This window comes from Sturnira hondurensis, unplaced genomic scaffold (assembly GCF_014824575.4).
Source record: "Sturnira hondurensis isolate 20B ecotype Veracruz unplaced genomic scaffold, ASM1482457v3 Scaffold0004474, whole genome shotgun sequence".
Classification (NCBI taxonomy): domain Eukaryota; kingdom Metazoa; phylum Chordata; class Mammalia; order Chiroptera; family Phyllostomidae; genus Sturnira; species Sturnira hondurensis.
This window is the reverse complement of record NW_028077105.1, coordinates 11,998,857-12,022,038: the sequence shown is the minus strand read 5'-3', so window position 1 is coordinate 12,022,038 and position 23,182 is coordinate 11,998,857. Positions and strand designations below refer to the sequence as shown.

At 40.8% G+C, this 23,182-nt stretch overlaps 1 protein-coding gene across 7 annotated transcripts in view; it reads left to right on the top strand.

Annotated features, from left to right (window-relative positions):
* TPD52L1 (TPD52 like 1) overlaps positions 1–23,012 on the top strand; it is a 68,942-nt gene extending 45,930 nt beyond the window's left edge. Inside the window, exons 3-9 of one of the 7 annotated variants that reach the window (XM_037045826.1) lie at positions 3,466–3,614; positions 11,038–11,139; positions 14,265–14,279; positions 15,881–15,919; positions 19,136–19,196; positions 19,705–19,783; positions 22,409–22,489. In XM_037045826.1, coding sequence (XP_036901721.1) covers positions 3,466–3,614; positions 11,038–11,139; positions 14,265–14,279; positions 15,881–15,919; positions 19,136–19,196; positions 19,705–19,749 — 411 coding nt within the window. In that variant the 3' untranslated portion in view covers positions 19,750–19,783; positions 22,409–22,489. Of the gene's footprint in view, positions 1–3,465; positions 3,615–11,037; positions 11,140–14,264; positions 14,280–15,880; positions 15,920–19,135; positions 19,197–19,704; positions 19,784–22,408 lie in introns of all 7 variants that reach the window. The other 6 variants (XM_037045823.1, XM_037045824.1, XM_037045827.1 and 3 more) reach the window with 6 other exon arrangements.
* Positions 23,013–23,182: the final 170 nt, after the last annotated feature.

Genomic DNA, 23,182 nt, shown 5'->3' with positions numbered 1-23,182 from the left:
ACGCCATGAATATAAATAACCAGCAGTGTTCTCAGAAATTACTGTCTTACGTGGCCACATTAATAAGCTTCCAGTGCATCTCGTTCCTCACACTTTTTGAGACTGGCTTCTGAAAATAACAGCGGACTCCTGTTACTTGTTCAAGTTCCCAAGATTCGAGTTTTCATTCCTCAGAATGTTAGCCTCCATGCTTGCTGTCTCTTATCTGTGGATTCCTCAGGGATGGGGAAGCATTATTGCATCTTGCCCAGCTAGTGCTGTGACTCCCATGGGCACAGCTGTAGGTCACCACCGCCCAGTGAAAAGCAAAAGAAGAATATCTGTTGTTTTCCCTCTTCTCATTTCATGTCTTCTCCTTCCCTCTCAGGCCACCTCTGCTTTGCTCATTCTTTCCTTAAGTCTTTTTTCAGGGCCCTTCTACAAGTACTGGTGAGCACTCATGTGCATGCGCACACACACAATCAGGTTCTTTCCAAACACACATGCACTCAGGGGCTAGGATTTCATTATGACGAGGACACACAGAGAACCACCCCCATAGTCCCACTACTGGCCCGATGAGGAACTGAGACACCTTTGAAATGCTCGACTTCTCTGCTTCCACTCTCCAGAGATTCCTTCTGGGGCCCCTGGTCTCAAGCAACCCCTCTCTGTGTCCGACGGAAGATCCTACTGGGTCTGTTAGCCAAGAGGGTAACAGAACACCTCGCAAGCCTGCCTATTAGACTGCCTTTGAGTCAGCCAGGCAGTTACGGCCATGATCTAACCCCAGAACTGTGGGTACAAGGACTTCTTATCTCTGATTGCTTTGCTTAACAGGGGTCGTGGGGTGTGCCTGTCTCCTCTTAGTGCGCTCCTCTCCCTGGCTTCCCGAGGTTCTCCTGCTGCCTTCTGGCCCTGCTGGCGCCTGCCCTGCTGCTCTGTCCTCGCTGTCTTTTGTTTATGTTCCTACGAGGATGCCTGTTGTCTTTGGGAAACTCCTCGTTTCATTCACCCACACCACCAGCACACTGCTCACCAAGTGCTGGTGATAGGAAGACCTGCTCTGGTGGGAGGCATAGAACAAGCCCATAACGCCCCAAATTTGTCTACATCTCAGACCAAGTCTGCATTCTAAAAGAGGAATCTGTTGTGAACACCATTAAGTCTTTAGTTTGTGATTGTAGCCATAGAATACGTGTGTTTTTAAAAGTTCCTTCAGTGTGAGGCCAGTGTCACCACCTCTGATCTGGTGCAGTGGTTTGTGCATAGCAGATGTGCCCTCGGATGTATGATTAACTTGAATTATTCTATAGCTTCAATGAATATTCATATATGTAAATGCCAGAAGTAGATTATGCTTTTTATAAACTTCCCATTAAAGGCATTATTTTGTGTCAGACATTTGTTCTCATTCATCTTATTACCAGCTGTTCCTGACATCTCTGAGGACTTCGCACACCCATCTCTGGGTTTTTTCCTCTGTCTCCATTTGCCAATAAGCTTGTTCAATGTTTCTGTGCTTCAAACATCTTGCTCCCACTTTCATTTCACTAAGCTTTATTTCATGCTTTGTATTCCATAATGTGACTTGGCTTTTGAAAAGGTGAAGTGTTGGCATTAGTACTGTAAGTCCGTGTTGTGTAACAATCGAAAACTGCCAATGTCCCCTTGATAAAATGACTCCAGAAAAATGGGCATTAATAGGAGTAGGAACATGCAGGCGGCACTTTGAGGTAGGCAGCACCTGCTTTCAGGCGCCCTTTGTAACCCCCACTCAGCGCTTCTCTCTTCCTTGGCTGTGTGGCTCCCTGGGAAGAACACACAGTGCCCTCAAGTCTGTAAGTCGAGTCTCCCGGACTTACAGACTCCGTCCGTTCCTTCCTCAAAATCTCTCTTCTTCCTCTATTAAGCTAATGTTTATATCTGACAATGTCTTAGAGTAACATTCTTCTGTATTAGTCAGGGTTCTCCAGAGAAAGAGAAGCACTAAGACGTTAAGCAAATGGAAGTGGATTTATTACGGGGAATCGGCCGCTGTGAGGATGGAGGCCAACAGGTTCCAAGATCTACAGTCAGCAAGCTGGAGACTCGGGGAAACCAGTGGCACCGCTCCATTCCAAAGGACAACAGGCTCAAGGCCCAGGAAGAGCTGATGTTACAGTTTGAACACAAGGGCAGGAAAAAATGCCACAATGTCTCAGCTCAAATGCAGTCAGGCAGAAAGAAGTGAGGAAGGGTCCCCTTTTTTAGTTCTATTTAGGGCTTCAGCTGATTGGGTGAGGCTCACCAGCATTGAGAGGGCCATCTGCTCAACCCATTTTGCCAATTCAAATGTTAATCTCATGCAGGAACACTGTCACAGACATACCCAGAATGCTGAAAGAGGAAACGTGTCCATACAAAGCCTCATTCATGAATCGTCAAAGCAGCTCTATTTGCATTAGCCAAACCTAAATGTGCTGCAGTAAGTGAGTGGATTAAAAAAATGGTAGCAAGTCAATCAATAGAATACTATTTTGCCATAAAAAGGGAAGAACCATTGATAATGCAGTGTCATGGATGGACCTCAAACAATGTGAAGAAATTAGGTTGAGTGAAAAAAGCCAGGCAAGCATAATTATATACTGCGTGACTCAATTTAAATAAAATTGTAGAAAATGCAAAGTAAATGCTAGTGAAAGAGAGACCAGTGGCTGCTTAGGGGTAGGAGGAGGAGGGAGGAATGACAGGACCTAAAGAAATTTGAAGGTGATGAATTGATACGTTCACTATCTGGAGTGTGATGACTTCACAGGAGTCTACCTGTGTCACAGCCTACATTTTGCACACTTTAAATGCATACAGCCTGTTATGTGTCAATAAAATTGTTAAAAAGAAAAAGCAGCACAAATCTCTCCCTTATACACATTCTCTTCTCCCTGTTCCACCCTGCCTAACATATGAGCTTGGCAAAATCAAGGTGTCTAAACCCTGGCTGGTGTAGCTCAGTAGATTGAGCGCGGGCCTGCGAACCAAATGATCATGGTTCTATTCCCAGTCAGGGCACATGCCTGGGTTGCAGGCCAGTTCCCAGTGGGGGACACATGAGAGGCAACCACGCATTGATATTTCTCTCCCTCTCTCCTTCCCTTCCCCTCTCTCTGAAAATAAATAAAATATTTTTTAAAAAATCAAGGTGTCTACATGAATGTTTGGAAGGTTAGAAACCAAAAAAGTAAGCAATGGCTATTTTCCAGTATGTTACAGGTGACTTCATTTTCTTGTTTGTATTTGGCTGTACAAATGAATGTCTCACAAGTAGTGGTGATTGCTTTTATAATCATTGAAACTGAAAAATCCATTTCTCACTATTGAACTACCTGTGCTACAGGATGTCCGTGATAGCCCGGGGCGGGCACAAAGGCTGCCTCAGCACAGAGAGCCTTGCAGGGTGTGTTTCAGCTGGTCTGACATCTTTCCCACCATTCTCCTTCCTACTTGTAGCTAGAGGATGAAATTACAACATTACGACAAGTTTTATCGGCGAAAGAAAGGCATCTGGTTGAGATAAAACAAAAACTGGGCATGAACCTGATGAATGAATTAAAACAGAACTTCAGCAAAAGCTGGCACGACATGCAGACCACCACTGCGTAAGTATAGTAGCAGAATATTAACAAATTATTGCTCACTTGCTGTCTCTTCATTCTTCTGTATTTTTTTTTTCTCCAAGGCTGACTTGGTCCTGTGGCTAGAAAAAAGAACTTTTTCTAAAAGTGGGGGAAAATGATAATCATTAAATATGTTGCATGTGAGCACACTCTATAAAGTAGCTTCATGACATTAAACTTTGTTCATGAAAATTCCGTTTTCACTCAGACTGTCTCTAGGGAGTTGTATGGTTAAGACTTATTTCTCTCTATTATATGTTTTCAAGAATTTGTTTAATATGTATTTTTTTTCTTTATGTTTTCTCAAAAAATTGTAAGCGGACATGGAGAGGCGTGGTAGTAGGAAGAGGTACCAATGATGGATAGCAATTATCTGTTTTGCTGGGGGCTCACTTTGCCTGCCTCCTGAGAACTGAAGTTTGTGACCTTTTGTTCCCGTATTAAGGTGGACTTTGTTTGAGGAGCTGCCTCTAAAAGGAGTTTGCTGTTTCCCCACTGTGGCTCCTTAAGTTTCCACCTGAAAGGAGGATAGTCTCTCCTACTCTAACAGCAGAGCCAACCTATAGGCCTTTGTGCTTGTGTTTCCGAGGGCTCATCTAGACAGGGTGGGGGCACAGCCCAGAGTAGCATGGAGCTGGGAGCCCAGCAGTTTATCTGCAAAGGCTAATAACTGACCTTCCCAAACATGATGAGGAAAATTTTAGAAGCGGATAAGACACCACGCACTGATATTTATAAATTCAAATACATATCACAACACCTTATGAACGGTCTCCTGAAAAACATAGCGGGATTTTAGGCAATAAATTAAATGAGCTGATTTGTCAGTAGTTTGGTCTACGTCTTTATACATTGGTGGCCTGCACCAATTAATGGCCCTAACAGTGTGAGGTGGGACAATCTCTAATTCCTTGGGTCTGGCCACCTCTGTATTTAGTCCAGGTCTGGAGGCTTCATGTCACACTGACCTGAACGTCCTTCTCGGTGTGAGAGCCAAGCTGGCTCTTTCTGCTTGGCCTCCCTAACCACACTGCTAGGATAAGCTGACCTGATGGAGGGCCCAGAATTCTGGCTGTCCTGTTGCTGAAGGGAGGGAAGGAGGGAGCAGGGAGATGGGCAGAGGGTGCCTCAGGTTTGCTCCAGGTGTGATGGGGCAGGGTGGGCCATAGGGCAGGGAGGGGAGAGATTCATAGTCCTCCTGGTACCTGGAATTAGAGCAGGCAAGTTCTAGGAAGGTTTTTAGCCTCTTCACACAGGAGAGAATATGTAGTTTGTATTTTTCCCGTGTTTGAAAAACAAATTGGTTTCATAGTCAGCTACCTACTTAGTATCAAGGTTTTTTGTTGTTGAATGAATAGAATAGATTTGTTCTCTGGGGCATAGAGTTATAGTCTAGTCAGGAAAACACAGTTTTGTTTTTGTTTTGTTTATCTTATAGGTTATTGCAAACTACCAGGTAAAAGTTAAGAGTGAAGGACGGGGTATTGTCGGGTTGCAAAGCAGGAGGTTGAACCTTGCTGGGCTTCCAGGGAAGGCTTCCTGAGCAAGAGATGTCTCAGCAGAACTCTGAAGATGAGTCGGAATTCTGAAGCCTCCTCGGGGAGGCCAAGCCCTGTGAAGGCCCACAGGAGAGGGGGCTCCTTGCAAGGAAAAGTTGTCTAGTTATTTGGTGTTGCGGAGGGGGCCGGGAGAAGTGGCCTTGCGGCACCTGTTAATAGTTAGTTTTTATCCACAGGCCATAAAAAGCCATTAAAGGGGCCGTGACAATTCATTTATCCAACAACTTTGATGAGGATCTACTCTCAGGCATTATTACCCAGAGACTCATCTAAACCCACAGGATATAGGCTTCAAGAAGACGGGCAAAGTTCCTACTCTCCTTATGTGTTGAAAGGGAAACAGATAAGGAAATATAGTGCCTGGAAGTGCTATGTTGTAAATAGCATAGGGTGATGTTCTAGAGGGTGACGCTGCTGTGATTGGCTCCCAGTCAGGGAAATCCTACCCTGGGAGGTCACTGTGGGCTGAGACCTGAATGATGAGGAAAAGCCTCTTGTGATCACCTGTGTAAGAGCTTTCAGGCAAAAGCAAAAGTTTCTGCAAAGACCCAGAGACCAGAACTAGCTTTAGTGGTTTCAAGAGCCAAAGAAAGTGCTGTGTCTGGAGTGCAGTGAGAAGAGAGGAGGTCAGAGTTTCTGGGGCCTCCCAGACTGTGGGGTCAAGTGCAGTTTTTCTTCCAAGGGCTCAGATCCTATTGGAGAGTTTGAAGCAGGAAGGGACCTGTTCTGATTCATCTTTCAGAAAGAGTGGAGAGGCAAGAGTGGAAATGGGAACATTGTTTGTGGAACTACTGCAGCTTTCAAGGTGGTGATTGTGGTGAGGGAGAGTCACAGACAGGTAGGGGACAGGATTTGGAGGTGAGGCCAATGGCGCTTCCCAGTGGTTGGGAGGTGGAGGATGAGGGAAACAGGAGTATCAACTCTGACTCAGGTCTTTGACTTGGGCTACTGGCTGAGCATGGGCACTGTTTACTGCAATAGGAGTATAGCACTGTGGTTAAGCCCATGGGCTATGGACTCCAGTGTCTTGGGTTGAAATCTCGATCTCCCTGCATCTGTGGGAAGAGATCAGATTAGTCCTTGTTTCATAGGAAGTGAGGATTCAATGAGTTAATATTCATGCACCATGAGGACCACGTCTGCCACTTTCTAGGCACGTTCACTGTTCTAGGAAAGACTGAGGCAGATCTGGTGGGGTAACCCAAGAACTGTTTTGGCTGTGTGAAGTCTGAAATGCCCAGTAGACAAACACGCTTATCAACTGAGAGGACAACTCAGAGGAAAAGTAAAGGACAGAGGTGGACATTCAGGAGTCATCTACAAACGAATTGATGTCTTGAAAGCTGTAAGACCTGGTGAGATGTCCTCAGAGATTATTTAATACACACTTGCCAGTAAATACAGGCAAGTGTGGATTCACTAATCTTCAGAGATGACATGAACTTTCCTTTGTAGAAAAGAATCTCTTTCTGAAGAGGGAGGTTTTCACCTATCAACAACATACTTTTCCTCCCACACTTTTTTCTTGGCTGCTGAAAGAAGGGATAAATTCTCAATCACATGTTGGGGTCGGGGTATAACAAATCTATTTTCTTCATTAATTAATTCAATTCCTGCTGTTAGTGTCCAGGGTACCCATTCCAGGACAAGCTCTGCACCTCATACAATGAAAATGTTGGTGGGAGGGAATTGGAGTGGGATTAGGTTGGGTAGAAGTAGATTTTAAAGCACTGAGAAGAATTTCAGCTGTCAGAGAATTGCCTGTGATTTCTAGAGGCAATCCTTTTCATACTGATTAGGTAATCATGACCTATTTAGTCTGATTTATAATAAAAAATGGTGGTATGATAATGAAAGATCTTACCATATTTTAGTCTTTTGTTGATTTGTCTTACAGTCGTAGTCAGTTTGAATCCTTCCAGTAGGATTCAGATTCAGGTAGGATGGATGAGTAGGAATAACTACCCAGCACACTGAAAGTACCTCCTTTCTGGAAAGATAGCCGCACAACAGCAGGTCCCCAGAGATCACTGGTGTCCAGGGTTCGCTGTTGCTGGGGGGTTTTTTTGGCCATAGTTTTTCACATGCCTTGATTTGAGAGAATCTAAGAACGGACACAAAATATTTCCCCATCCTTTTGTTTTTAATGATCTCTGCTCCTTTTTTATGTTGTCTTTAGGCTTCAAGGAGGTACGTGGGATGTGTGTGGCTTCAGGGTCGAGCTGTGGGAAAACCACTGAAGAAGATGTTGAATCTCTCTGTAGGCAGAAGGAGTAGGGACTCGGAGATGCAGCATTGCTGCGAACCATTTAATCTGATGATGCTTCATTTTTAATAAGTGTCCAGCCTTTGCTAACCCATGAGATTCTCCTACTGATAAACTCCTCTGAGTTGTACTGCAAGCCAAATGGGAGGTCTACAGAAGGGAGGTTTTGGAATGGAATTCAAACGATGCCGTCTTTTGGAAAGTTAACAACTTAACCTTTATAAATAGAAATAAAACCCTTACATTCAGCATTTAAAAAAATGCACAGTGCTTAAAAATTAAAGTCTACCTTATGACTTTGATTTTGTGCTTCTAAGGCTTCCAGGCCATTGTGGTCAGTAGTGATTATTATTTTTTAAGGGAGTCTGTTGGCACACCACTGAGTTCAGAAGTGCTAGTAAAGATCAAAGACCTAATTTTGAAAGTGCACTTAGCCAGTCTCTCACAGTTGTTCATTCTTCCTACCTTGCGACTTTCATCTTATTGTGCAAGGCAGGAAACAGTTTCTGTTTTCTAGATTCAAAATGCACATTTATGTTTTAATAATACTTTTAGAGAAGCTTTGGAAAAATATTCCTCAGTATTTTTGTATTTTTGGTGAACTGATGCAGATGCAATCATTAGAGTAATGCCCTCTTTCTCTTAAATTCCATAATACAAAATATACTTGTGCTATAAAATACCTTCTTGCAAAGAGATTGCTGAATCTTTATCTTCCATGTATGTACATTCCATTTTTGTGCAGAAACGGCAAAGCATTTTAGAAGAAGACAAGCTTTCCCCTTTTGATTATATTTTATAACACTGACTTTCAAATTAGGAAGATGTGACAAGAGGAATCTACACAAAAAGTCAGTAGGATACCTCTCACTTGACCTGCAGGGAACCCCACCCCACACACTGGAGACCCCCTTGTCGGTGTGCTGGCCAAACAGCTAACCTGAGCTGGCCATTAAATGCTGTTCATTCCTTAAAGAAAGTGTGGTACATACAAGCAATGGAATATTATTCAGCCATGAGAAAGACATCCTGCCATTTTTGACAATGTGGATAAACCTTGAAGGCATTGTGCTGAGTGAGATAAGTCAGAGAGAAACACGGATACTGCATGGTATATCATTTGTGTGTGGAATCTACAAAACAGGGCCCCTTCCACCCACCTCCCCACTCTCCTCCGCCCCACAGTTCCCACACTGCTCTCCATGTCCGTGAGTTCTTTCTTCTTCTTATTCCATCCCTCCTTTTAAAGACCATTTCTAAGCCCAGTTAATCCAAGTGTTCAGGACACTGCTTTGGGAACCTATTTGGTGCATGTTTCTTCTGAAGAATTCTTGGCAATGTCATTTCAAGATCACGCTTCAAGAAAACTTTGTAATAATGACTAATGTTTCCATTTCTGATCATTAACATTTAGTTCTATTTTAGCTGCCTTATCACTAACATCACAAGTTAGATGTTAATATTTTATTTCATATCTTAACTGCCTGAAATTCCATGGTTTTATGTAATCATAAAATTTTTTCCCCAAGTTATTTAGTAAAGTGTAAAAATAAAATTATACTTGGAATAAGCTGGTATTTTTTGTACCTTCACAGCAAACAACATAGGGAGACATCCCAAAAGCTACTCCTTTCTTCCATCTTCTCCCATCTCATTTGCTGCTCCGCCCCAGAGCTATCTGGGGTCCCCCTTCCCCCTCCTACTCACACGGCTCTCTCCGGGTACAGATTCCCTCCTACTCGCCAGATTCTTCTTCGACCCTTATTTTCCTTGGTCTTTCCACATTCACTAGGAAACATCTGTTTGAAAAATGAATAACTTGTCTTGACTTTATGATCTAAATCAGCTTTTTTCAATCTCTTGCTTCCCATGGCACACATAAACTAATTACTAAAATTCTCTGGCACACCAAAAAATATATATTTTTGCCAATATGACGAGAAATAGGTATAATTTTGATTTATTCACACTAGGTAGCTATCGTTGTGTTGGCTATTGTCATTTTTTTATTTGACAGTCTACGGGAAAGAGGTCAGTGCCCCTGACTAAATAGCCAGGTATTGCATGTTTCAAAAATTCTTGCCACACACCAGTCAAAAATCACTGGTCTGGATAACAGGATATTTATACTTCCTGAAAAAAAAAGGCATTGTGTAAATAAATATCATGCAGTGCTGTAAGGTTGCAAACGTATTTCTTCCTGCAAAAAAAGATGGTAATAGAATACCATGTTAATAAAGTAATTTCCTGAAGAAGACCAAGGGGCATCTTTAAAGCATTTTCTTTCTTTAAAGCATTTTCTTTAAAGCATTTCCTAATAGTGCAATTAGGACTGCAAGACTTGTGAGACATGGAGAGGATGGAGGGTAAGGGGCGTTCCCGCACAACTGTTTTCGTGCAATGTAAAGTCTGCTCAGAGGTACCAAATAATGCAAGTAATGCAAATAATTCCAGACCATACAGGCAGCTTTGGGGGGATTTGCTTGGGACTAGCACATATTGGAAGAAGATGTTATGTGCATGTAAGAATTAGTTTTTTAAAAATCTATACAAAACATTTTTGTTTCCAATTTCATTGGGATGTAATTGACATACCACACTGTGTAAGTTTAAAGTGTGTAGCATAATGACATATATTGTGAAGTGATGTACAAAACATTTTGTTGATTTCTTTTAATTCCCTCAAGTTAGGTGTCTTTTGTTTCCTACTTGAATAACTTAGAAGTTTCTCAGACTTATGGGTACAGTGTTCTTCCTGGCACTATGCTCAAAACCCCAGGCTGATCTTTTCATCTTGTTCTATTTGTCACTTACCACCTCCTGTCAAGTCTCTTCCCTGTGTTTCAGTGACCCACCCCACTCCTCTCTGTTCTTACTGCCATGACTCCTGGGTCAGGGCCACCGAGGAGCACCTTCTGATCATCAATCCATTCATTTATCCAGTATTTACTGAGTCTCTCCAGACACTGGGGACACAGAGACAGTCTAGTGGGGATCTAGACCACATGAATAGGTGGATCTGTGAAGTACTAAATTACTAAAACTGTTTTTGAAAAAGCCACTGTTGCCTGAAATGATGTGCCTTTCTTATTCTCAGATACAAGTATTAAAAAAGTAAGTTAAATACTAGTCATATTTTGCCTTGTTAGGGTTAATTCTACCCACAGTAACAGTAAAAGATTCAATTGCCCTTTGAAATATGTGTTTTAAAATTTCTGTGCAATCTCTGATGGCTAAGGCTTTTATTGACCAATGTCTCTGTATAGACTTCATATACTTCTTTAAGAATGGCTGTTTACTCTCAGAATATTTCCACTCTGTGATTAAAGATCTGTACATGCAGACCTACACTTGTGTACATGTGTTCTTCCTGAACTCAAATTTAGCGCTCTGACTTTCCCTCTGATGAGTGGCAGCCAACCCATCGTTCCCAAACAATGACTAGAAAACAGTCACTTCTGTGGTTCATCTTCTTTCTAAATCTGTTTAGGAAAGGCCATTTTCAAAGTCAGGAGAAAAAGATGACGACTGTTTTATGGGTGATCATGATATACAAACTGTTGTTCCGTTTTAATTCTAGCTACAAGAAGACACACGAGACCCTGAGTCATGCAGGGCAGAAGGCAACTGCTGCGTTCAGCAATGTGGGGACAGCCATCAGCAAGAAGTTTGGAGACATGAGGTATTGTGGGAGAGAGCTGTGGCTTCCCGAGGGTGGAGGGCATCGCCTATTGGCTGGTCTGCCCAACATATTCTTTTTTAATTGGATTAAAATATTATGTGGCAGAAATTGGTGATTGAGAGAAATTATTATATTAGGACATTTTCTGACTGAGCATCAGCTTAGTGGGAGGCCTGGTCCTAAAGATGCCTGTTCCCCTAGGATCTGACCCGGTGTGACTAGAAGATAGAGGATGCCTTCAATCACCGGTGATGAGGGGGGGTTTCAAAAGAATGGCAGACATTGAGTTTTAATTATTGTAATTTAGACAGTAAGTTAAAATATGCACTCAGTGGAATATGCTCTGATAAACTACTTTAGTTACAGTTTTATATAATGTAAGTATTATTTTATTCCAAAAAGGTACCTTATAGTATATATATTTCTGGTAGTTTTCTTTCTTCACTTGGCAATATTATGAACATGTCAATAACTGTCTATTACACCTTCATTTTTAATGACTGTATTAGGTTCCAGTGCATAGCTGTAGCCAAACTTCTGATCAAGTCCTCTTGCACATTTTATTTTCATATTTCACTATTATATAAAATTAGGATGAACTTCAAGATTTTGAACTGACAACCAAATGTGCTCACTATAGTCACCAGAAAAACATAGTATTGACCATTATTTTTTTATATTACGTGCTAAGGAATTATATAGAATTGTTACTCTTATGTTTTTTGCTCATTTAAATACCTATCATGGTTTATTTTTAATTTAGCTCTTATGCTTATAAGATTTTTCTTTATAACAAATCAAATTCATTTTTTAGAAATCAAACTATTCTCTAAAAGCTTTCAAAATACATGTTAAATTTCTTTTAAAAGGATCTGTATTTTATTGAATTCTTAAACTATTAGTTTTTAATTACTTTGCAGCTTTGATGCCTAGATGCAAATATTTATGTCTTTGTGTTTAAGTTATTTTGGCTTTAAATACTGCTAGGTTGTGTGCCCAATAGTAGTGTGCCATCTCAACAATTTAGCATTCATAAGACTAGAGTTAAGTAAGTACATGTACATTAATCTGAGCATTTTTTAATAATAATGCAATAACAAACGCCATTGATATTCTTCAGAGGCAACATGTGGTTAACAGGTAAACATTCTGGATTATTAATTAACCTTACTTTTATTACAAATAAAATTTTCAATCATTTCAATGGTATTAAAACATTTATGGGAACTAAATGAATAATTTCTTAAATAGGGAAGACCCTGTTACCTGCTATATCTAAGGAAATAGATTTAGCTGTGTTTATAAAATTCATTCTCCACATACTTGAAACCTTTCACTTGAACACTGAGACCTCAGTGTTTCTGCATCCTTAGGGGACCTTATAAACACCTGTGAATGTTGTTTAAAATACATCTTTACAGACTGTTCCTCTCAGATTGTGCCTCAGTAGCCCTTGGGAGGAGCCTAGGAATCTACATTAGTAACAGCCTCACAAGGGATTGGACTTCAAGGGGTCAGGTTATGAGAAAGCCAGAGGTAACTGAGCTCGAGTGTACCTGGGGGTTTTGTCAATTATGAAATGGGGATAAGGGTAACTGTGTCATCAGGTTATTTTAAAAGTAGAAGAGAGCCTGTCATGTATTCAGCACTCCATAAATGATAGTTGCTATCTTTAAGAAGTGACCGTCTCAGTTACAAGGTGGCCCCATATGACAGAAATGAGAAGGAATCCATTAACAGGAGTACACTGTATTTTGTAAAAGCTTTGTTCTTTGTTTTTCTAAGTAGTAACTGAATTTTACACATGCAATATGTTGACATACTTGTGCTCATGCACTAACTGGGTACAGTATTAAGGGTGCGTTGACTCCTTTCCTCCTGCTTCTGTGCGGCTTTGTTCTAGTGCAGTGGATAACCTGTTTCCCAGGAATTCTAAACGTTTTGTTAATTGGTGCCCTATACAGAGGGTACACCATTTTCATTACAAACTGTGGCTAAACATTCTGGGAATGGAACCGATGTTGCTGAGATGTAGATAATGGCCCTCTGGTATTTCATAGACCTTTATTTTCAGAGCTGTACTTTTCCCTAAGCACAATATGTAACATTTTATATAAAGGAGGATGAGTCCTTGCGAAAGCAACAAGTTTTGGAAAGAATTTTTGGTTTTAAATTATGCTAAAAGAATAAAAAGCCTACTTTAAAGCTGCTTAAATTTTCTCCAATAGATAGTTTTAACTGAGAAAAATTAATGTTTTTTGTTCAAATTAATTTGTCAGTTTATAAAATGATAGTGAGGAATTTAAAAAATTATATCATAAACATTTTCCTTTGCACCCCCTTTTTGCTTTAAAAATGTATTATTATATAGTTACGTGGTAAAATTCATTTGTGCATTCTGAGAACACATTTCCGAACTCATTCAAAAAGACTCAGATACCTGTGAAGAAAAACACTACTTCCAGTTTTTCTTTAAAACAATTCCAAGTCAATAAGTGTGGATTTTGAAAACCTGTTATTTGGGCCTTTTAATAATTGAATGAAAAGTCCTTTGCTATAATTTAATTTTAATATTTTGTAAGAATAAGTAATATTTCCCAAGCCAAGGTTCCCATTCTCACCTGACTGCCGTTAAGTGGGGTCCTCTTAGCCCAGTTGTGGAGTTGCTTAGTTGCTCAGTCTTCCATCCATGAAATAACATTGTTAAATGCTCTCTAACGAGGATGTTCCCTGTGGAGTTAAAATGCGGTCACATTTATGAAAGCGCTCTGAAGAAATGCAAGCTGTTGGAATAATTTTTATAATATTGGCATCTTCTTGGAGTTTCTCATTGAATTTGTTCAAATTGCACGTGATCTAGTGTAGATAGAATCTTTGGAGGAGACACATAATTTTATTAGAGTTTCACCATCACTACATTTCCATGAGAATAATAGCTAGAAGCACTCGTAACAGGTCGGTAAAACAAGACACGTTAAAAAATCAGTAGACTCAAGAAGTGTAGTGAACTACCATTGGCTCCAGGGCTCTTGAAAAAGGGGACAGTGGCCAGTGTGGTTGTTTCTGTGCACCCTGATGTGCTAACTCTGCTCCTGCTCTTCCCTCCCGTGCTGCCCCGGCTGCAGGTCTCACTCCATTGGGTAAGCGCTGCCCCCCGGGCCCTCCCCTGCCCAGCCATGGTGTCCCTTCCTTCCCAGAGCTCACTGTTCCTTCCACACTGTGGGTGTGCCTCAGCCAAAAAACCCAATCTTTTTCCTGAGAGTGTCCATGACCAGGGAGTTAGAGTAAAGGGCACCGAATGCATGTGGATTTATTTCAGCGCATATTTATCTCATTTCTCAACCATTTACACCCGGGTCACTTGCTAAGTGATCTATTATGAATCTCTTTTCCCACATCATTCCTTCCTCTGTTAGCAGAGGTCGTCCACCTGGGAGAAGAAAAAAGGAATGTGGATATTGAGAGTTGTGCATTTTTAGAAAACTTCTGGAAAGTAAGGTCAGGAGGCAGAAAATTATTTGTCATGTTTTTTGAACACCTTGTAACTGTTTCTCCTGGGGGTGGTTCATCTTGGACTAGATTCTGGACGCTCTGAAGTTGAAGAGGGAGAGAAAGTTCTTGGAGAAGCACACATGTTAGAAAGTATGCGGACGTCAGGCCAGGCCTCTGAATTAATTTAATTTTTTTTAGCTGGAATCTCATTATATACTTTTAAAATTTTGTAGTTAAAGTGATTAATATATTAATAATGCTGATTAAGGCCTTTAGTAACTCTTTTTAAATGTAATTTCTAAGGCAATATTTTGCCTATCATTTCCAGAGTGCCTAAGGTAGGACCATAAGAATGCCCTGAACTTCTTTGTCCTTTTTTGTTTGAATTCTAGTCAAGTGCTGCCCATACTGATGACTTCAGTGGATACTGATGGGGAGGGGTAATGAGTTGGATCCCTGCCCAGTTTGCTTCTTGGGAGGAGAGAAAGCAGGGATGCGGTTAGAATGTGTGACAGGGTAGTGCCAGCCCAGAAAAATGGACTTCGTTTTGCTTTCTTCCTCCACCCAGCCTCATTTCTGAGTGGAAGTCACATAGAGATAGCAGGCGATTAATTTCAGGGAAAGTGAGTCAGCTACAGTTGAATTAAGGGGAGAAGGTTGAAAGTCGCCAAGTTCTCGGAAGTGTTGCTGTGTGTACCGATGTTGTAGAATGGACTGGAGTCCCTGCAGGACTCCCTGCTCCCCTGTCTGACTGTTTGAGTGGTGTTTGCCTGGTGTGTGTGTCCTCGATTGTCTTGGAATGTTAGCGACAGATATTACTCCGGAGAGTTTCTCTACAGTGGAACAAGTAGCTTTTACCTGCCAAGCTGTACTTCTTGGATAAGCTTGTCCTGTCTTCTTGACCAGGAGAAAGAAGCGGAGAAGGAGCTGGACCTTAAGAGAATGTCCAGGGGCTACTGGGCTGACCTGGAGGAAACCAAACATCCTCCTCAGATTTCCTGACAGGGGACCTACAGTAAATAAAATAATATGCAGCTACAGACCACCTACTCTTCCTTTAGACCCTTGCAATCCACAGGGGCCCATGCTTCCCAATGAAAACAAATATCATCTGGGTGGGGTGGGCAGCAAATACTTCAGAGAGTTGAGATTGCTGTTTTAGAACTGTGACTGGGGAGTTTCTCGTGTACTTATATTGTGCTGTGTTTTTTCTTTCTTCTCTTCCCTTTAATCTGCTTTTGCCCCGAAGCTACTCCATCCGCCATTCCATAAGTATGCCTGCTATGAGGTAACGTGTGTAAATTACTTTACAAATTATTAATGCCAAATGTGTATGCAGTGTTAGTTTATTGATATTTACTTTGTGATTTTTTTCTCCTTCACATGAAAGGAAGTGCCATGTGGTTTTTTTCCTCCTTCTTTATTTGAAAGGAAGTGCCGTGACCTACTTTATTCTCATTTCTGATGGTCCTCAAGAGAAAAGGCTGAGAACTCTGTACAAGTATTAAAGGTGCTTTGAGCTTGGGCTTTTGACCAGACACACTAGCTTGAATCCAGCTGCTCCTGATGTGTGAGACCTGAGACAAGTTGTCTTACTCACCTCAGTCTTCAGTCTCTTCTAGACACTGGCTGTGTGGAAGAAACAAGACTTCCTTCGTGTAGTTGTGAGGTGTAAACCAAGTAACCTGTGTTGGGAAGCTCTTAGGACAGGGCCTAGAACATTCTGAGCACACTTGCAAAGGTGGAAATATGTTTCTTATACCCCTAGAATTAAATACAAGCCTGGAAGAAAATTTACATGAAAGGATAGGAGATTAAGAGCACTACACTTTTAGAAAGGATATCACTAGGGTTTTTTAAGGTATGCATTAAGGTGAGGTATCCATTGAACAAAAAGATTATTGGCTAGTTGAAAACTGAAAAAGATTTTTTCTGCTTCCAGTTTGCTCAACTTTGTGATACAGCACATAAAATCAAGCTGAGAGTAACAGAATCTATGAAAGTTAGATTGGGAATCAGAGGATACAGGTTGCAGGCCAACTCTGCCAAGAGTGAACTTTGCAGCCTTGAAAGACTCACCTCAGTCATACGGATTTCATCATGTTTTCAACAAGATAGGCTAGAACCAGATTTACTGCTCTTCTGGTGGAGCTTGCCTTGGGTTGCCATGGTGATGGTGTTGTGGGGGGCGGGGGGTAGTTATCAAGCCTCTGGACCCCCCACTTCAGTTAAATCTGTGCCAGTTCTACCTGCTTTGTCTCATATATCATGGTGTGGCTACATTACAGAGGGGGTTCAGTTACTCTAAAGAGTTTGAAAGCATTGAAGCCAAGTTGTTTTGGGGGTTATTTGCAGTGCTAAAAGTTGCTAGTTGTATATGACATAAATCTGAGTAAAAAGTTTCTCCCTGTCCTCTAGCATGTATTCTACTGTAATTTAAAGAATGTCTGTTTTATTCTGTCCAGTGAGGTTTCTTCCAAATGGGTTATTTGGGTACGTTGGGAATTTAATCACAGTATTCCCTCTCCCTAATTCGGTGGAGAGCGCAGACAGATTCAGGATTGCTTTGTCTGTGTTTGAGTAACTTTCTCCCTCTGGCATAAGAACACCCAGACTGGGTAGTGTAACCTGAGGTTCCTAGCTCTTTACTTGTCAAAGTTTAATTCTGGAGCTTGCAAAAAAATTAAAGTGATTTTGCTCTGCAAACCAGGAATTCATGTAGTGGTTTATGAGTCAAATTCAGTTCCTGTAAAGTTGCCAGAAAGTAACTTTTAAGAAAATGATTTTACTCACCTCGCATACCCATGAGCTATTAGGTAAACTGCCTGCCCAGATGTGGTCTAATGTGACTGACGATGCCCACGGTCATGTGAGCAGGCTTGGCCAAACAGCTTGCAGTGGAAGTCAGATGCCAGTAAGTGTCTACTTTTGAGACATTCCAGTGTAATTTCACTAACATTTCCTGATGAAACAGAGGTATTATGGAGGAGCACTCATGGGAATTTGACTCATGTTTGAATCAATTACAACATGTGATGCCATGCTCGGGCCCTCTGATCTCACCATGGTGAATTCATGCAGCCAGAACACAAACGCATTACTGATCATCTGGAGCATTGGGTCTTGGGAGACATCCCTAACAAAGCCAAATGCATTTACAAACATGCCCTCGACATTCTTTTCCTATTGAAAGTATTAGAGCTGTGCTTCATCCCACATCACACAATGAAGCCTGTGTTTTATAGCCACTCTCCTTTCTGATGTTTCTCCAGGCCCTTCTTCTTATTTACTATTTTCTGACTAGAGAGAATCCTACGTGACTTATCAACTGAGTTATTTTATCTGAAAACAATGACAATCATTGTTGCTAAAAGCTGATGTGGATACAAGATTTAAGACACGCTTTTGCCTTGGCTGGTGTGGCTCTGTGGATTGAGCACTGGCCTGTGAACCGAAAGGTTGCCAGTTTGATTGCAGGTCAGGGCACATGTGTGGGTTTTGGCCAGGTCCCCACTTGGGGGCATGTGAGAGACAGCTGATTGATGTTCCTTTCCCTCCCTCACCCTCCAAAAGTAAATAATAAACCCTTAAAAAATTTCATTAGGTGATTAACTTAATTATTTTAAAAAGACACATTTTTAGTTCAGTTCTTGTTTCTTTAGTTGGGCTTGGTGATAACCAATTTTAATGGTAATGTCATTAAATCACATTGTATGGCCAAATCCAGTATAGGGAACCAAAAATCACCAAATGAAGTATTTAATGCTTACAGTTACAAATCGTATAGAGATTATGACTCAACACAATGATGAGTCACAGATAAAATGTCAATAGACTGTGAAGGTTTTCTCTGGTAAGTGGACAAATAGGTAAATCCCCTTCAGAAAGAAAAATACCATATGCAAATAACACCATTTCGACAAGTAACATTCAACTTATAATAACCAAAGCATTGACTTTCAGAAACACTCCTTTATGGAAGTTGACCAAGTGGTTACTTTTGAAGGCATTAAAAAGAAAAAATACTTTCAAATCTTTTATTTCTTGAGCTATGTCTGTCTTGTCTCACATTCACTGAAATGAATGACCTGAACGTTGCAGGTGGGAAAACTCAGCCACTCTTTAGAGAGACTTTGCATGCTAACGAAAATGTAAAAAGAACTGGGCGAAGAGTGTTGCGAGAGCGATGCTTAGTCAGTGAAAAATTCAGCTGTGACTCCTTTGACACGCTGCACCGTGGAATTTTCACATTTGTACCAGTCACAAATACTATATTATTCTACAGTTGAGTATCTATTTTACTTAGAAGAATTTCATGTCCAGTCATGGTTTTTGGATCGAACCTAGCGGAAGTGAAATGTATGGGGAAACGTGGTTGGTGCAGGCGGCAAACTGACCGCTCTCTCTGGTGCGGAAGTGATGTTGACGAAAGCGGAAGTCAGATGGCATAGCTGCTAGGACAGGTAGGTTTTTGGAGCTGACATCTCTTTTTTTGTTATTTTAGGAATTCTCCTACTTTCAAATCATTTGAGGAGAGGGTTGAGACAACTGTCACAAGTCTTAAGGTACAGATGAAGTGAATTTTATGTCGTTGGGGCCATTGAATCAGGACAGCGGTTAGTCCCAAAGAGGAGGCTGCCCACATGTGGTGCTGTTGGCAGCCTTGCACAGTCAGTCTTCACATAACATCTATAAATAAAACCAGGACTAAATAGTATTTCTGTGCCCTTACAAAGTTGTTCATATAAACCACTAGGTGTGAATTATTCATCAAAGTGCCTTCATTGGTTTCATTTTCCAGCAGTTTCATGTTTCTGCTTGTCAACATCATCACTTGAGTGACCAGTAGAAGCCATTAAATTGCCCCCACTCATAGGGGAAACATTTGATGGGAGAGATATACAGTATCTCAGACATTTCTATTGTTAGAATATCTAGTTTCAAAACAAAAGGCTCCAAAAATCTTAGGAGTCAATTTCTCAACATTTGATTCTCAGCCTAAGACATTCCAAAGAGGATGGATTCTGTTGCGTTGTAGACAAGTTCTGACATAGGAGAAGTTGTACCTTTTAGGTTTTCTTTAGAAGAAGGAGCTATGAAGAAGCAAAAGAAGAATAAGAGCAACCTATTTTCATTTGCTTGTAGAAAACTGGTAAGCTCACGGCTCACATATGATTTTATGATTTAAGTGTTTGGCCCACATGCTCAGCTTCTCACTTGCTCACCTTCTCACCTCATTGGAATGGGAGGTGTAGAGCTTCTTCTGTGCTCCTCCGAGCATGCACAAAACTAACTCAGCCAACTGGATACAGCCTGCGTCAAGACTTCTTCAAAGCGGGTAATTGTCCATGACTTTAATAAGACTCACATCCCACCTGCTTCCTAAGTCACGGTCAATGCCTAGTTCCTCATTTTCTGCCCACCCAGGCAATGGAGAAAATAGCTAATGACCATGCTTTGTGTAAAACCTCCCACTTCCTTAGTAATACCAAATTTCTCATTCCTTTCTTCCTCCAGATGAAATAATGGATGCCTAACCTTTCTTTATATAGCTTATTTTCTGCATAGTTTACTTTTCTGTCCTAAATCTCATACAGAATTTCTGTGGTTTTCTTTAATTGTGGATCCTGAGGCTGTTTCCTGCTGAGGAAATGACTCAAGAATCAGTAAGGATGAATGAGATCCCTTGCAGGTCTCTATGCTGCATGTCCTTTCTTAAGCTTGATTTTTAAACAAAAAAGCAAGATATGGATGTTTCTTTGCAGCCTTCCAACCAGTTATTTTATTATGAGAGATTAGGAAGCCAAATTCATTAATCAAATAATTTTTTGCAAAGAACAGTTATGATTTGGGGGACAAAGTGGCACATTCTTGGGTGAAAAACTGTTAGGAAGGGAAGGGTCCAGGAGTTGGTCATTGTTCGCATCTGTGATTAGGCAGGTCCATACCTAGAGCATTGCAGTGTGCACTCAATAACCCCACATGGTTAGGAAACTCCTTTATTTCACTCCTCTTCACCAAACTGCTTTATTTCAAGTGGTTCCCTCCTTCTTTGTATTTCTATTTTGATGTGAGAAAATAAAAAACTAAGCAGGAGAGAAGAATGGAACAAAGCCCAGAAAAAAAAATCAGTAATTTCTATTGATCTGATTCAGTACTGTGTGAAACTTCTATTGCAAAAAAAGAATGCAAGTTAAATAGAGAATGGGAACTATTAATAGAGTAAATTAAATTGGGTTAATCTTGTTCCTATCTGGAAAGAAATAAGCATGGTAAAAAAAATCACATAATTGAAAGCCACCTACCTCCTTCCTCCCAGTGCTAAAATAACACCAATTAGAGGAGAAAACAATGTTCTATGCCAGAGTCCTGTAAACTAAGGCATGTTGGCCAAATCTAGCTGGTCACCTATTTTTGAATGGCCTATAAGCTAAGAATGGTTTCTACACTTCTTTAATGGCTGGGGGGGGGGGAAAGAAACAAAAATATTTGTGAAAACCAAATTACAAGATATTTACACTTTGGTGTCCATCCAGTCTTTTTGAAAGTCACGTTCATTCACCTATGCTATTTTTTGCTGCTTTCAATAATGCCTAATTTGAGTATTTGTTGATTCCCAAGCCTAAAATATTTATCTGTCACTTTCCAGAACAAATTTCTCAACCTCACGCAGATGGAAAAAATTCAACTTAGTCACTGAAATTTAAAAAAGTAGAGTGGGATTTTTGGTGACAATTGGAGAAAAGTGTGTGTTTGTTTTGCAATGACTGAACTAATTGTAAACCTGGTTAAGATTTAAGAGGGCAGAGCCGGCAATGGGCGGATACCTTCATTCACCAGTGTGGTTTATGTTCTCGTGAGGGACCACTTTGGTGAGTGAGGTGCAGGCGGCAGTTTGAGAATAGCAATATTATCTGTTCTTTACCTTTCTTTTCCTCCGAGTGCTTTTTCACATGGGTAATAGTTAAAGAAAGGCCAGTGTGACTATTAATACGACTTTCACTAAGCATTCTGGGTAATTAAATATTCTTTTTAAGACCTTTTAAATGTGGAATTTTTCAAAGTGATATTTCACTTTAATAAAAGACTGTACACCATATTTCTTAATTATAAATTGATTTCTTCCTAAGTCCATTCTTATTAGCCAGTAACAAGTACATGAAAATGGAAGCTTGTAAAACATTTTAACTTTGCATTTTAAGGGATATATACCTCCTATAAAAGCAACTACCTAAAAGAGATAGGAAGTGACCAGTGCTTAAGACTAGATTCATCTTTAACTCTCAGAGACCAGAAATCATGTTCGGTTGAAACATTCTGCCTTTTCAAGAGACATTTGTCAGAACTGCAGTTGCCTTGTTAAACCTCGAGTAGAAAACCTAAGTTGAAGTCACTTAAATATGCCCCCACATTTGTAAAATTGAAGGAATATATCTAAATCCAGGTGTTTTTGTTAATTAAAACCTTTCTCTGGGTGAGTGAGGAGATGGAGCCAATCCACAGATCTGATTATGCTCCTGAAGGGACCGAGAATCTTGAATGTACAAGAGACAGAGAGCATTCACAAAATTATACAAAATGAAAGTTTCTACTCCAATCTCAGAACCCAAGTGTGAATGACATCCTAGCCCTCTGCTAAACCAAACTAACTTCTTTACATCCTTTACAAACAAACCCTCTCAAGGAAAGAAAAAAAAGGTACTGCTGAACTTGAAAATAATCAATGCTATAAAAACATGACAGAAATGAACTAATTTTTGTGTCTCTGCCCTTTCAGACGAAAGTAGGCGGGACGAACCCTAGCGGAGGCAGCTTTGAAGAGGTACTCAGCTCCACGGCCCACGCCAGCGCGCAGAACTCGGGGAGCGGCCCCCGGCGGGCAGAGGAGGAACTGCAGTGCTAGGGCTGCCAGCCCACTGATCCGCACACACCGGGTATAAAGACCAAAATCCCACTGAGAGAACCCAGGCCTTGACCTTCAAATAGGCTCTCCACAAAGTTTAATAAAGTGATTTCCATTTGTATTTGTCTGGATAATGGACCACTTGACCACACTCTTCAGTATTCACAGACCACCCATCATATTTTAAAATGTCCTGATTTGAGCAGGTACACATTTGGTCATGACCCTTCTCTGTGTAATTCAAACTTATTTTCCAGACGTGAGCTATTAATTACTTGCTGTGATTTTTGCTTGGATGCCGTTACCATGCGCATGTGTTTGAAGGCTGAGTGAGCACCCTGTTTCCCTTCAGTCAGTTCACCGGAGTCAGTCTGTTGTCTAGCAACAGGATGACACTTGGACATTTCACCAGACTGCTTGTGGTCCCCCTCACCTACATCAGTTACATCTGCTACTTAAACAATTAAAATAATTGATTTTAATGATGACTTTAAGTTCTTCATTTCTTTAAGTCTTCAGGAATATTTGTGACCTTCAAAGGGGGTAGCTATAATTCTGCAGACACTATTTTAAACGAACTTCCACTGCTAATCTGGTGAACATGACAGAGGATATGTACGTAAGTACAACCTCAGCTACTTTAGGATG